This window comes from Mus pahari, chromosome 10 (assembly GCF_900095145.1).
Source record: "Mus pahari chromosome 10, PAHARI_EIJ_v1.1, whole genome shotgun sequence".
NCBI classification, from domain to species: Eukaryota; Metazoa; Chordata; class Mammalia; order Rodentia; family Muridae; genus Mus; species Mus pahari.
In genome coordinates this window covers 34,292,696-34,309,860 of record NC_034599.1, presented here as the reverse complement: position 1 = coordinate 34,309,860, position 17,165 = coordinate 34,292,696, and the positions used below count along the sequence as shown (strand labels likewise).

The following is a 17,165-nucleotide window of genomic DNA, read 5'->3' as shown; positions in this document are numbered from 1 at the left end:
TCTCTCTCTCTCTCTCTCTCTCTCTCTCTCTCTCTTTCTTTCTTTCTTTCTTTCTTTCTTTCTTTCATATTTATTGTTATATGTAAGTACACTATAGCTGTCTTCAGACAGGCCAGAAGCAGGTGTCAGATCTTGTTATGAATGGTTGTGATCCTCCATGTGGTTGCTTGATTTGAACTCAGGACCTTCAGAAAAGCAGTCAGTGTTCTTACCTCCTGAGCCATCTCTCCAGCACAATTCATAGGTTTCAATATCCAGAAAAAAGCTAAAGATAATTACAGATTAATTGACTTCTGAGACTTAGAGGATAAGACTTGTCCAGGGGTGAGCTACCTGTTAGTTTATCCACTGAAAGAAAGCCAGTTTGGTTAAGCACACATCTAGAAGAACAAAATTGACCCAGAATTTAATATATAAACTTAAATATAGGTGTTTATACATAAATACACATATACATATGTGCATCCATACATGAGTATATGTGTTTCCACAACTATTTTCAAAAGGTCATAAATGTTAGTGGCAGTGGGAGAATGTACGAGGAGTTAGAGTGTGGAAAGAGATGGCTGAAAATACTGCAAGTAGAGTACTATGAAATTAACATCAAGTATTATAAAATAGAACATAGAAAAATATTTAGGAAAAATAAAGAATATTCTACTGACCTCAGTATTCTGAAAATATTTCCTAACATCCTAGTGGTTGCAACTAATGGAAAGAAGAAAATAAAAGGGATTAAGTAACATTTAAAATTAGTTTTGTTTTAAAATGGTTTTCTTTATTTTAACATAGTGCCTTTAAATTTGATGACTGTAGCCAAAATGAAACCCTGTTTAAACGTAGTGGATAGCTAAACAGAACAAAACAGAAAAAGAAAGAAACAAAAACAAAAAATACAAAAATATCAGGAACTGACAAGTGGTGATTTCAGGAAGTGGAAGGGAAGAATAATGAAGGCACATTTTTGCATGTATGAAAATGAAACCAAGAAAGTGTATTCATAAAGTGTCTTATGTATTTATGGAAAATTGTATTCTAGAAAACATTTAAATATGAAAATCTGAAGGGAAAAAACCAAACAAGAGCTCTCTCATTGCTGGAGAGTTTGGGATATTTTAGCCATAACTTTCAGGAAGGGACTGCTTTCAGATGGTCTGTCACTTTTACTCATTGACACTGATTTAATTCAGATTTGCAATCCTCAACAGAGTATTATATTTTATATTTAATTTAAAGTGTTTGGTAATTTTGTACATAAGTACACTATTCATCATTCCCACTCCCATATATCCCATCCAACACCTGATATGAAACCAATGCCCACTCATGATCATTCCATATATATACAAGCATACACGCACTTATTCATACATATCCTGGTAAAACAAAAACAAAAAATACAAAAATACATTTAGTGTTGATTACGTGCATTTAAGGCTAAACACTGGGACTGGAGTAACTGTCAGAGAACTCAGTCCTGGAGAAGTCTGATTCTCCCTCTCTCATCCACTAATAATGGCTTGAAGGTCTTCATATCTGGTAAAAAAAAAAAAAAAAAAACCTTATGAGATTTCCCCATCTAGTTGGCATGTCTATTGCTGCCATTGTGCTAGTCTTGGTTAGGTAAACATGAGTCAATATTTTATGGGTATTGCTTCCCTGTCATAATACAAGGTACTATCTCACAGCACACTTGCTGGTCATTTCGTTCTTATAATCTTTGCAAACATATTTTGTTATGCTCCCTGGGCCTCAGGTGTAGATGTCATGCCCCAGATTCATCAGTTAGGTCTGGAAAACTTAGATTTAATTATCTGCAGTTTTGCCCAGTTGGGCCTTTCCATAATAGCCTCCATCTATTAATAAAAGAAGTTTCTGTGATGAGAGTAACCATATGATCCTACCTGAAGATGCAAGATTATTTCAAATACATTTAAAATTATTGCTGTTAGTTAGAGGGTGGGAGGAGATAAAATATGGAGTGTAAAAAAATAAATTAATTTTAAAACGACAAATATCCTCTAAAACAGAACAACAGAAATTGCTCCTCCATGAAAATGCACAAAACTTTAACCAAGTTAAACTTTCTTGCTTAAATAAAAAAAAAAAATTATAGCTTTTAAAGAAATTTGTGGAAGTAGGTTCTTCTCTATGATGTACAGCTTCATAATAAATGAATAGTGGGTTGGGTTTATACTATCAGACTTAGTATGGAGCATGTCTTAAGTCTAATCACATAGTATTTGGTTACCACCATAATTTCTGTGCCACTGTTACACACTAAGGGCAGCTTGTCATGCTTACAATTTCGCCAAATTGAATGCTCTGTAGCTGGCCAGAACTATTGATTACTTTTCTCCCTTGTCAGGTTCCATAGCATCTTAAATGTATTACATGTAGTCCTAAGAGAGCTGATACAAACTTCAATTAAACCATTGTAGGACAACACTGAAATTGTAACAATGCTTATAAGCATTATTTTACAAAGCATCTATTCTGATTTGTTTCTTTAAGAAAATAATTTTGAGCTCTTCCTCCTGGTCCTTGCTGCTATGACAGACCCCTAGTTAGTGTGCACCCTGAAGACATCATGATACATCCTAGTGGACCCATTGCACTGAGAGCAGTTGAGAAGTTGAGGACCCTATGCATTCACAGCAGTTGAGGATCTGTTGCTTTCAGAAAAGTCGAGGATCAGCTGTACTCAGCGCAGTTGGTCAACAACTTGACAGATCCACAGAAGACCCAACAGTCTGAAGGCCTCCCAAGAGATCTAATGCAATAGATAAGCAGCTTCTCTGCCCCTGTGAAGAGCCCCCAGTAGGAAGGTCCCACATGTGGTCTAATACAGCCAGAACTGCAAGCCAACCAGGAGAAAACCTGAAGCAACCCAGGGACAAAAGAGGCAAACTCCACACAGTCAACCAGATCAACAAACACCAGGGATATCCAGATGGTGAAAGGCAAGTACAAGACCATAAGCAGCAGAAGTCAAAATATGTGGGCATCATCTAAACTCAGTTCTCCCACCACAGCAAACCCTGAATATACCTACACACCTGAGGATCAGGAATCTGTCTTAAAATTGTTATATAAGGCTCTATAACCAGCAAAACTTGCAATTACCATTGATGGAGAAACTAAGGTATTCCAAGACAAAACCAAACTTAAACAATATCTTTCCACTATTACAGTCCAGAAAGGATAATACAAGGAAAAGTCCAACACAAGCAGAGAAACTATACCCAAGACAAAGCAAGAAATTAATCTTTTCACAACAAACCCAGAAGAAGATATCCACACTAATATAATTCTACATCCAACAACAAAGATAACAGGAGGCAATAATCACTATTCCTTAATATCTCTTAACATCAATGGACTCAATTCCCCAATAAAAAGAAAAAGGTTAACAGAGTGGACATGTAGAAAGATCCCAGCATTTTTCTGCATACATTAAACCCACCTCAGTGACAAAGACAGACACTGTCTCAGAGTAAAAGGCTGGAAAAAAATCCAAACAAATGGTCCCAAGGAACAAGCTAGAGTAGCTATTATAATATTGAATAATATAGATTTTCAAACAAAAGTTTAAAAAAAAAAGATGAAGAAGGACACTTACTACACATCAAATGAAAATCCTACCAAGTTGAACTCTCAGTTCTGAACATCTATGCCCCAAATGCAAGGGCACCCACATTTGTAAAATCAAATGTTACTGAAACTCAAAGCTCACATTGAATCTCACATAAAAACAGATTTCAACCCCCCATTCTCACTAATGGACAAATCATGGAAACAGAAACTAAACAGAGACTCAGTGAAACTGAAAGAAGGTATGAACCAAAAGAATTTAACAGATATCTACAGACCATTTCACCCTAAAATAAAAGAATATACTTTCTTCTCAGAACCTCATGTTACCTACTCAAAAATCGAACATATACTCAGACACAAAAGACACTTCAACAGATACAAGAAGATTGAAATAATCCTATGTATTCTATTGGAAAAGCATGGATTAAGGCTGGTCTTCAATAGCAACATAAACAACAGAAAGCCCACATACACATGAGTAGAATGAAGCTCAACCCTCTACTCAACAACAACTTGGTTCTGGAAGAAATAAAGAAAGAAGTTAAAGAAGTTTGAGAATTCAATGCAAATGAAAGCACAACATACCCAAACTCATGGGACACAATGAAAGCAATACTAAGAGGAAGACTCATAGCCCTAGAGCCACCATAAAGAAATTGGAGAGATCATACACAGGTAGCTTAACAGCTCATCTGGAAGCTCTAGAACTAAAAGAAGCAATTATACCCAATAGGAGTAGATGGTGGAAAATAGTCAAACTCACAGCTGAAATCAACCAAGTAGAAAAAGAAAGAACTATATAAAGAGTCAACCAAACGAGGAACATGTTCTTTGAGAAAATTACCAGGATAGATAAACCCTTAGAAAGAATGAACAGATGACACATAGACAGTATCCAAATTAACAAAATCAGGAATGAAAAGGGACACATAAGAAAAACTGGGGAAATTTTAAAAAATTATCAGCCACTACTACAAAAGTCTATACTCAGCATAATTGGCAAACCTGGATAAAATCTATGCTTTATTAGACAAATGTCAGGTAACAAAGTTAAATCGGAATCAGATAAACCATATAAACAACCACACAACCCCCAAGGAAATAGAAGCAGTCATTAGAAGTCTCTCAACCAAAAGAAGCCCAGGACAGATTTATTTAGTGCAGAATTCAACCTTCAAAGAAGATCTAATACCAATACTTTTCAAACAATTCCATAAAATAAAAACAGAACAAACACTACCCAATTCTTTCAATGAACCCCCACTTATAGTGATACTTAAGCCACAAAACAATGTAACAAATTAAGAAAAGTACAGACCAATTTCCCTTATAAATATTTATGCAAAAGCATTCAATAAAATTCTTTCAAACCTAATCCAAGAACATATCCAAATGATCCTTGACCATGATCAAGCAGGTTTCATTCCTGAAATGCAGGAATGGATCAATGTACAAAAATCCATCAACGTAATCCACCATATAAACAAACTCAAAAATAGACAACATGATCATTTCATTACATGCTGAAAAAGCCTTTGAGAAAATACAATACCCCTTCATGTAAAAGTATTGAAGATATCAGGAATTCAGGATTCATAGCTAAATATAATAAAAGCAATATACAGCAAACCAATAGCCAACTCAAATGTAATTGAGAGAAACTCAAAGCAACCCCCTTAAAATAAGGGACTAAACAAGGCTACCCACTCACCCCCTACCTCGTCCATATAGTACTCAAAGTTCTAACCAGAACAATTAGAAAACAGAAGGAGATCAAAGGGATAAAATTGGGAGGGAGGAAGTCAAAATATCACTATTTGCTGATGATATGATAGTATACTTAAGTGACTTCAAAAATTCTACCAGAGAACTCCTACACCTGCTAAACAATTTCAGCAAAGTGGCTAGATATAAAATTAACTCAAGCAAATCAGTAGCCTTCATCTACTCAAAGGATGAAAGGGGTGAGAAAGAAATTAGGGAAAGAACAATCATCACAGTAATCACAAATAATGTAAAATATCGTAGTGTTACTCTAACCATGCAAGTGAAATAGCTGTATGGCAAAAACTTTAAGTCCCTTAGGAAAGAAATGAAGAAGACCTCAGAAGATGGAAAGACTTCCCATGCTCATGAATTGGGAGGATTAATATAGTAAAAAAAAGGACCATCTTCCCAAAATCATCTATAGAATTAATGCAATCCCCATCAAATTTCCAACTCAATTCTTCATAGTGTTAGAAAGATAATTCTCAAATTCATTTGAAATATAAAAAACCCAGGATAGTGAAAACTATTCTCAACATTAAAAGAACTACTGGAAGAATCACCATCCCTTATCTCAAGCTATACTATAGAGCAATAGCGATGAAAACTGCATGGTATTGGTACAGAGACATGCAGGTAGATCAATGGTATAGAATTGAAGACCCAGAATTAAACCCACACACCTTTGATCACTTCATCTTTGACAAATAAGCTAAAACTATCCGATGGTAAAAAGACAGCATTTTCAATCAATGGTGCTGCTTCAACTGGTAGTCTGCATGTATCAGAATGTAAATTTATCCATTGTTACCTCCTTGTACAAAGCTCAAGTCCAAGTGAATCAAGAGACTCCACATAAAACCAGATATGCAGAATCTAATAGAAGAGAACATGAGAAGATCCTCAAATACTTAGGCACAGGGGAAACCTTCCTGAAGAGAACACCAATGGCTTATTCTTTATGAACAAAAATTGAAAAATGAGACCACATAAAATTGAAAAGCTTTTGTAAGTCAAAGGACACTGTCAATAGGACAAAACAGCAACCCACAGATTTGGAAATGATATTTTCCAACCCTACATCATATAGTGGGCTAATATCCAAAATATACAAAGAACTCTAAAAGGTAGACTCAAGAGAAAAAATAACCTATTAAAAAGTAGAGTTTAGAGCTAAATAGACAATTCTCAACTGAAAATCCTTAATGGCTGAGAAGCAGTTAAAGAAATGTTCAATATACTTAGTCATCAGGGAAATTCAAATCAAACAACCAAGAAATTCCACCTCATACCAATTAGAATGGCTAAGATCAAAAACTTGGTGACAGTAGACTTTGGCTTAGATGGAGAAAAAGAGAAACAATCCTCCATTGCTGGTCGGGCACCAAGCTGATAAAAACCACTTGGAAGTCAGTCTGGTGGTTCCTGAGAAAATTTGAAATAGTTCTACCTGAAGACCCAGTTTTATCACTACTGGGCATACACTCAAAAAGTGTTTTAACATATAACAAGGACACGTGCTCCACTACATTCATAGCAGCCTTATTTATAATATTCAGAAGCTGGAAAGAACCCAAATGTCCTTCGACAGAGGAATGGATACAAGAAGGAAGCTCCAAGTGAGAATGCTTCAATCCCACTTAGAAGCGGGGAAGAAAACAATCAAGAGAGTCAGAGGGAGTGTGGGACTTGGGAAGGAATGTGAGGGGAGAGGAAAACAGGAGCAGGAGCAGATATGGGGTAGGGGCACAGGTGAGAAGCCCAGAGGGTCAGGAGAATGAATACAGATATGCAGCTTCTAGGGGTTGAGGATGTGGAAAACCTCTAGAAAGTCTCAGAGACTTGGGATGGATGTGACAGTCTCTCAGGACTCAGTGGGGGAGATTTGATATTTAATGCTCAACATTGAGAAGAACTTGAAGAGACCATCTCCAACAGATAGCTAGGATCCCCAGTAAAGGGATTGGTTATCAACCCACCTTGGAAATTTTTGACCCAGAATTATTCCTGTCTAAAAGAAATACAGGGACATAAATGGAGCAGAGACTTAAAGAAAGACTTTCCAGTGATGCATCATGGGTGGTCAGCAAACACTGACAGTATTATTAATGCCATAATGTGATTGAAGACAAAAGCCTAGCATAACTGTTTTCTGAGAGGCTCTACCAGCAGATGACTGAGACCAATGCAGATACTTACAGCTAAGCATTAGACTGAGGTCAGAGACCTCTTTGGAAGAATTAGGGGAAGGATTGGAGGAGTTGAAGGGAATGGCAGTCTCACAGGTAGACCAACAGTGTCAAATAACCTATATCCCTAAGACCTCCCAGAGACTAAGCCACCAAACAAAGATCACCTTGGCTGGTCCAAGGTGCCATGCACATATGTAGCAGAGGACTGCCTTCTCTGGCCTCAGGTGGACAGGATGTACCTGATCCTGTAGACACTTGATGCCCCAGAAAGGTGACACCACACTCAGGTGGTGGGGAGAAGGGGCCACCCTCTCAGAAGCAAACATGATGGAGAATGTGCTGATTAACTCTGGGATGGGGAGCCAGGAGGGGGAAAATATTTGGAATGTAAATAAAAATAATTAATTAAAAGATTAATTGTCAATGAAATAAAAATAAAATATCTTCATACAAGTATATCATAGTGGCCGTTGAAAAGCTGTGGCAGTACCAAATGTGGACAAAGATTAGCCAGACACATGAGACACCATGTGTTTGTGGAGTAAATATAGAACCTTGAAACTTTGAAAACTAGCTTAATAGCTTATTATAAGTGTGAACACATATTTTCTAAGCATTTCAGTCATGTTTCTCAGGTTTAATCCACGATAAATGGCAACAGTTTTCTGCATAAAAAATTGTGAAAATGTTCTAGCAGCTTTGTTCCTTCATTATTAATGCTTTAGTATGAAACAGTTCAAATATTCAAGTGTACTTTTTGTATAGAATGAATTCTAGATAGTTTGTAAAGGAACAAAGCACTCATGCATGCAATAGAATATATTTCTAAAGCATGCTATGGGAACAGCCATAAATTGCATTTTTCAGTCTTTGAGCTTGCACAGAAATTATGTGTACCATCATAATTATTGTGAGTTAATATGTGCAACTGTCTCCTGTGTCTGGATGACAATCTTTTCCTTTTATGCACCAACCATATTGTGGAAATGGGCCCTACTTTCAGTGTTGTTAGCCAGTGAGATCCTATCAACTTCTGCAAAGATCATGAGCTCTTCTTATTACTATTGGTTACACTCCGGAGCTCAATGATATGACCTTGTTGATGAAGGTATACTGTAGTTGAGAAAAAGAGCATGAAGATATCATATCTAGCTTGTTCTGGAAGTTTCATTATTAACAGCTAGCTTTCCCAGTGCTGTAAGATACTAAGGACACGACTGTAGCAAAGAAACACTCAACAATCTTATCCAGCTATGTAACATTTGAGGTATATTATATGTCGATTGTAAGACATTCTTACTGGGACAATGGTGTCATGAACATAATGAAATTATTGAAACATTTTCTGCTTGATAAAATAAAATCTATACCTGACACTATTGTTAGACCAAATACCTGTTGCTTTATGAACATTTTAAAAAATATTGTCAAAGCATGTCAAGGATTATACTGTTCCAAAATAGACAGTGACTATTTTGACATAATCATATTTTGATTGTTTATATTGTTCAATTATTTATATATACAATGACATTGTGGGTGCTATTCTAATACATATACAAAGTAAAGTAACAACTTCACTCAAACTTGTGATTCTCTTATTTTCACTTTAATTTTTCAAACTTGAGTCACATCTTTTCTCACTAAATTATAATGTATTTTCTTTTTGCTGGTGTTGAGTTCTAAGCTGGCTTGTCTTATGTAAGTGTCTCACCACAAGCTTTGTATTTGCTAGTATTGGCATGTCAAACAATCTCTTATGTATTCTTATTAGATTACTATGTGCCCTTTTATTGAGACATATTTCAATGGAATTTCTAAAATTAAAACAATGAAATACAAATGACATAAAATATGAAAAAGTTACCAGCAAATATCCAGAAGTCAATCTAATAGAATACAAATAATCTTCATATACTGAATCCTTCAAGTAGTCCCAAGAAAACTTGTAGAAAAACATTAATCATACAACAATTTACCATAGCAGTGTTTTGTAATATTCTATATTGTAAAAACAAACAAAAAACAAACAAACAAACAAACAAACAAAAACAAAGGGCCCAGCAGTCTTATGGACAGGCTAGTCATAATCCAATTAATGAATATCACTATAAAGTCATACATAGCATTTAAGACATAAATACAGTACACAAAGCAAACTTTGTCTGTTCTGGGTCATTTCAGAATTTACAGTAACAATCAGTATAGCCCAGTATTAAGAAATATGTTCTAAAAAGATAAATATGTATCTTAAAAATTACAACCATGGAATCAGGAAATCTGCAAGTATATATTGCTCAATACCAAGAGTTCTTCTCGAATCTCTCTCTAAAGAATACACACACACAGCACTGGCAGATGCTTTCCTTTTAAATAAAATCATTTCCTTTTAAAAGTACTTTTAAACTAATAAAAAGATATTGTTATGTGTTTCTTTATATAAAGTTTGAGTTCACAGGTTTATGGTATGTTTTGCTGCATATTTCAGAGACAAAAATAATTTTAGACAGCATGTTTTCTCCTTCCACATTGCAGGTTTGGAGAACAGAAGTCAGACCACTAAGATTGTGTGGCAAGAGAGTTTGCCTTCTCTGTCATCTTCTCTGCCCAGTTAGTATCTTAATTTCTAAGAGAGTAATATTTCATTTAGATGTAAAATATATATTAATATAAAGTACATGTTAACTTATGTCCTAATGTTGTTATACTTAAAATCACATAAGATGATAGCAGCATTAAGAAAATTTTCTAAATGCAAATATATTTTTTATCAAGAAATGAAAAATTATTGCATTTTCTGGTTTCAGTATTAAGGTCACCACAAAAAGCTATAAATAAATAGTTGTTAATCTATTTCTAGAGTCGGTGACTTTTAATATTGTATCAACTCTCTAAGTTATACACTTAGTAACATTAAACCCATGCTTTTCTTTCATTGTTCATTAGAATATTTAGAAGTATATTAGTATATTTGTTTTATTATAGATAGACTGGTTGCTCATATAGCCATTAAAATATTCTTAAAACTATTCATCTGTTAAAAGTTATTTAATACAGGACTCCTAATCCTATGACAAATTTCATGAATAGAAAGGTCTTGCAGCAGCATGTAGAAATCTGAACCACAGAAAATATTAAGAGTAATAATTGGAAAAATTTAGAAATACCAAATAAGTTGTCCACTTGAGAGCCATAGATTGAGTAAAATCATTCTAGTTCCATGATTCATAGAATGTTTCTGCCAACTTTCTCCCCTGTCCCCATTTCCTCTCTCCTTGCTCTCTCTGTGTCTCTTACTCTCCATATATATCTAAATATTGGTGAATTATAAGGGAAATAAAATGAACTTAGGTCACTGTAGCATTATAAATTAAAGTGACATGTACTCTGGTTTAAAGAATCCACAACCTAAATCCTCCTTATTAATGTATATTCATTACAACTGGGATCTAAATATGTGGTAAAACATATATTACAGATAAAACAAAAGTAGGAGGACAAGGCAATGTATACTCTGTAATAGAGTTGATTATTATTGCATATTCATTGTCTTACACTAAATACAGAAGTACACCAGTATTTGCAGTAATGTTGAATAAAAAACAAACATTTGTGTAAATTCAAAACCATAAAATTCTGATTCTTATCAATGCTACTAAATGTGTTCAATATTCAAATATTTAATGCAAATATTTTATATTTCATAACAATGTTTTTACTACTTCAGCTGATTCCAATGTCTATAGATTTCATATTTTTCTCAGAAAATTCATTTTGCCCTCAAAATATCTTATGTTCCACAATGATTATCAGAATAAACTCCAAAAATGTACTACTTGAGCATGTGTGTTTCAAATTATGTATCTAACCAAAATCTAGTGAGAAAGGCTATAAATTCTTCATGCATACAATCCCTCCTGTCTTGGACACATTTGGCTACTTACACTTCATACATTCTATTAAACTTATCCATCACCTACATTTTAGAATGCTCTTCATTCTACTTGAAAGAATGTCACTAAGCACTTTTTAATCTGTCATTTGATAAATATATATTTCTTTTTATACCCCATCTAAACCTATGCTGCCTGACATAGTATGATTCTACAAAATCTTGCAATAGGTTTATTTTTTATAATATGTGCTCAGAATGTTGTAAGTCATGAACCTCATACTTCCTTGAGAAATATATTCCACTACTAAATAGATGACTAGTTGTATTTATTTGTGTCTTCTCAGAATACATGTCTGCCATATTGTAGATTTTTTTGGTACTTTTAAGAATATGGAGATAATTAAATGAATGAATGTGAATGTTTACCTACTTCTGCCTAAGTTCTGAGAGTGATTGTTCTAGGCCTTATAGTTTTAAAAAGTTGTGAGTGACACAAAATTGATCACTTTACCTCTTCTGAAATTCTCAATATCAAGTTGTATTTGCCACTTACAAATGGCATTATTGCTGGAATTTGGAGAATCATGAACCCAGAATTCTACAGTTAGTATTGAAACGACAAGACCTAGTCCTCATTGGGAATAATACCTTTGAACCTGGTCTGCATCTCAAGTCTTCTTCCAGGACTCAAGTTGTTTGTGCCTCGGAAGATTCAATTTCATACTCACAGTCACCTGAGCAATTGTGAAGCTCTGTGCTGAGTTTAACATTTTCAGGTACTCTAAGTCAAGAAATAAACATTCCCTAAGGACTTTCATTATTCTAAAAGTATGCTAATGAGAAAATAAGCAATTATCTGTGCAAATTTCCCAATTGCCAAGTTACTCTTTAAATAGATTTCTAAACATTCATTTTTAAAGTGTCAACTCCTATTTTGAGTATATGGACCACTGAAAAGTTGTGTAACCAGAGGGGTGGATAGGGGGGCTGAGGAAGGGAAACTGAGAAGTGGGACAACATTTGAAATGAAAATAAATAAAATAACCAATTAGAAAATAAATTTTTAAAAATGTTTACTATGAACCAGTAGGTGTGGGTGGGTAGGAGATTCTGTACATATCTTAGGAGCCACTGGTTAATACAACAAAGACTCCAGTGATGTAACCACATTTTTGAACAATGTTTTTTTTTTCTGATGAGTTATATGGTATTTATTATAAGCTTCCATTATTTAAATAATAAATCTATTCATAGGAATATTATTAACAAATTCTATAAGAATCAAAATTCATTGCATCATTTCTAATTTAAGAAACTAGGAAGAAAAGTAGAAATGTCTAAATGGAAGTGATGGAGGACCCACTCAGACTATAGAAGCAGTAGTTATTTCATGACTATTTAGAATCAAAAACAGTCTGAATGTTAAACCATAAGAATTTTTTTTAAGACTAAAGCAATCAATATCTTCTATCCTAACCAATTTCATTTGCTTTTTGTAGTTAATCCCTTATTTTTCTTCTGAAAGCATTGTAGACTGTATATATTTAAATTTTTATTTATTTATATATTTTATTAGATATTTTCTTTATTTGCATTTCAAATGTTATCCCTTTCCTAGTTTCTCCTCCAAAAACCTCCTATCCCATCCCCTCTCCCCCTGTTCATCAACCCACCAGCTCCCATTTCCCTGTGCTGGCATTCCCCTACTCTGGGGCATCGAACCTTCACAGGACCTAGGGCCTCTCTTCTCACTGATGACCGACAAGTGGCTCTGCTCCATATGCAGTTGGAGCCATGGGTCTCTCCATGTGTATTCTTTGGTTGGTGATTTAGTCCCTGAGAGCTCTGGGGGTACTGGTTGGTTCATATTGTTGTTCCTTCTATGGGGCTGCAAAGCCCTTTAGCTCTTTGGATCCTTTTTCTAGCTCCTCCATTGGGAACCCTGTGCTCAGTCCATAATAGAGAGCATAGACCACATAATTAAAACTTTATTTCATTCAGCCCAACACAATACTTTAATATTCTAAAAAAATTGAAAATATATCTGATGCTAATTTTCATAGACAAAATTATATTAAACAGTCATGCTTTTACAGAATAGTTATACTAGTGTGTTAACTTAGTGAAAATAATAACTTATGAGAAATTTGAAAATTGTTTAAATTTCAGAAAACATTTTGCATAATATGTAAATTACAGTGAAAGAATTGAGTGTTAGCAAATGATAGTTTATTGAATATATAGTAGTTTTCATGTGTTTCACGTAATATTAATGAGTTTGTGTTTTACATTTTATTTATTTTTATTAGCACACATTAATTTGTATACTTGTATACACATATGTGTATATTATACATTGTAAATTTGTATATTATTTGATTTGAGTTTCATCTTCATCTATGCACATTAAGTTAACAGTAGATTTTTCTTAAGTTCAGATTCATGGAAATAATGAAACTAAGTATGCTTTGACAGTGTGGTTCAACCTTATGCTGTGTTCAATATGACATGACAAAAATATTAGAGTCCCCCGAAGTTTAATAGGGGGACAACTCTATAGAGCTCTAGATACATCATTTATTCATCTTCATTTCATTTGATTCCTAGACAGACTCAATATGAAATATGAAAAAGCTTGTGAATAATCATAATAGACTAATTGGAGAATAATCAGAATATCCAGCCCAACAAAGATGAAAAAATGGATAGATAAATATAAAAAAAAATACAACTCTACTGTCAGGTTATTGTAGTTAATAATATGATACTTTCCATTTTGCCTCCTTAATTATCATCTATTTTACATACATAAATATATACATATATATGTATATAGATGTATGAAGATAGATGTAGATAGATGACAGATAAGTATACAAATATCAAGATAATATAGACATGTGTATATATATATATATATATATATATATATATATATATATATATGTGATGCTATGTTCTTTATTTATAACAGACCTTTAGATTTTTCAAAATATTGTGATACTTCTTCCTCTGCAAACTGCAAACTATGCTAGTATGACTGAAAACTTTTATTTTTTTAATTACATTGAACTTTTCTGTATAACACATTATGGGTAAAACATAATCCTTAGAAAAAATTTAATTTAGAGAAAAAATAGACACAATTTAAAATAAAACGCCTTTTCCATAAGAATGTTTCCTTTGTAGGGTAGTTGAGTATGTTAAAAAAGAAAGCTGATATGTATGAGAAAAATTACTTTTAGCTTTTATCTAGGCGTGAAACCAGTAGTCAATTGAATTCTGAAACATGGAGAATCATGCTTCTTCAGGAATGAGCCACCTGCTAGTTTATCTTATTCTCATAATAATATACATACAGAAATTCTGTACCAGTCAATATTTTCCTATTCAATAGAATAAAAATAACCTGATCTCAACAAATAATATATTGCATGGGATCTTGAAAAATATAGGGAACTATGTAGGACAAACCCACAGTCATAGGAACTCTGAGAACATCTCAATATTGATATTAATGTGTAAAAGTTTTAAGTTCTTATCTCCTACTTCTTGCTTAAAATATAATTTTATCAGTAACTGAATTATATCATATATTTATTGCTGTGAGAGTTAAAAATAGTTCATATAAACAAATTCACACATGCATGCAGTAACAACTCGTGAATAAATCTCATCAATATGAAGGAGAGTACAAAAGAGTAGGTCAAACTGGAGAAGAAAGGGAAAAACAGGAATGCTTTAATTAAAATGACTCTTAAAAAATAATAAAAAATAAAAATAAATTAGTTTCATATTGTTAGAAATTGTAATGATTGTTCATGTTTCAAATGAGTTTTAGTATATTAATATGTACTGAAATCAAAACAGAATTAAAAGTATAAGCACACAAAGGTAAATTAAGATGGCCTGCCCTTCAGAGTGTTAGGCAAGCAGTACATATGGATAGACTGGTGTTTGGGGAGTTTCTGCAGGAATACAGCTATTAAGTTACTGGTCTATAATTGTTTGTGTGGGATTGTCAATAAATCTGTGTTAAAGTGTTATAAGAATATAAAAACTGATATACATATGTGCAGGTAAGAACAGTTATTGACAAAAAAGAGGTCATAGATTTGAAAAGGAACATTGAAAATGAAAATGTAGTCAGTCAGAATGGTTAAGATCAAAAGATCCAGTGATAGGACTTGCTGGCAGGGATGTGGAGAAAAAGGAATACTCCTCCATAGCTAGTGGGATTGCAAACTGGTACAACCACTCTGGAAATCAGTCTGGCTGTTTCATAGAAAACTGGGAATAGTTCTACCTAAAATTCCACGTTTACCACTTTTCAATAAGAAACAGTAATGGACACATAGAAATTAGATATATCCAAATTTCAGAAGACATGTTTAGATTAATAAATTGATTAAAATGAATGATTGCAATTGAAAAATATTAAAGTTGATGATTATATTTTAATAAGTAAATCCATATTAATTCCATTGATATGAATTATTTTCTTTCTAGTATCTTCTTCAAGGCAATACAGATATACTTATTCCTTAGGTTGTAGATCAAGGTGATAACTATTGGTGCAGCAATACTGTAACATGAAGGATATTTCTTTTGGTCTTTGGAGATGATTGATAATGGCTAAAAGTACATAAATGCAGCAGACACAAGAAACACAGCAGAACCAAGATCAGGGACCAATATATACTGAAGGCTTTTTCAGTGAAATGTTGATGATCATACCTGCAATAATGAAGTAAGAAGTGAGAAAAGTGAAGTTGGGGCAACATTGTTAAATGTTCCAAAACACAAAATCAAAAATACTTTGAAACAAGAACTATAACTTAATGCATGAAGTGAATAGAATTAAAATAACTGAGTAAAATATTTAAGAGCAATGAAAAATCAATAAAACAGAAAACTTTAATAAAGAGAAAAGGACTTTGACATGAGTGAGGAAGCTTTGTTGGGTAAGGAGAACATAGAAATGGTGGTTGACCACGTCTATGTTACCAAGCTGTACACAGATCATGTAACCTGTGTGAACTGATGTAAAAACTACACTAATAATATGCACTTCTGAAATCAGGAAACTGTAAACCTGAGAGAATATTGTCATGTTATAAATGAAAAGGTTATAAATGGCAATGTAGGGGTCATACGAAAATGGAGATAACAAGTGACACTTTGTAACCATGAAATTGAGGACAAAGTAGAGTTGAGACATTTATTCACGGTGAGAGATAGAGCTGTCTTCTGTCACAAAGTTCAAAAGATGGTTTTGTTAATCACCATGGAATGGCAGAGATGAATGAAGTATATACCGCTGATGAAATAGTACATGGGTGTGTGCAGGTGGGAAGTTTCCAAAATCAATGTGATCTTGCCAAAGTTCCAACCACAGTGAACGCATAGATTCCTATAAAGAGGAGGAAGAAGACAGCTGAGAATCTGCCTTCTTAGAGAATTCAGTCAGGGTGAACCCATGCACCCTGAAATACTGTCCTACTGGCATATCCTCTGTTAAATTTCTGAAGAAGAGAGAAATGTATGTTTGTGATAGTGATTTTGTTATAGTTTTAAATTTATAATAAAATTCAGAACATATATGAATTTTAGCTATATATGATTTCATTCTCACTATAATTATTAAATCTATAAAAGTTTGTAAACAAACTTCAATAATTTAATATTTCATCAACATTAACTTTTTTTTTTTT

The 17,165-nt window shown here is 33.5% G+C and overlaps 1 protein-coding gene across 1 annotated transcript in view; it reads right to left on the bottom strand.

Moving 5' to 3' along the window:
• The window catches only part of LOC110327830 (olfactory receptor 1537-like), a 21,455-nt gene extending 9,259 nt beyond the window's left edge, over nt 1–12,196 (bottom strand). Inside the window, exons 1-2 of the mRNA XM_021207060.1 lie at nt 12,100–12,196; nt 666–695 (exon numbers count right to left, since the gene is read on the bottom strand). Of these exons, the coding sequence (XP_021062719.1) occupies nt 666–694 (29 nt within the window). The 5' untranslated portion in view covers nt 695; nt 12,100–12,196. The remainder of the gene's footprint in view (nt 1–665; nt 696–12,099) is intronic.
• Between the last annotated feature and the right edge of the window lie 4,969 nt (nt 12,197–17,165).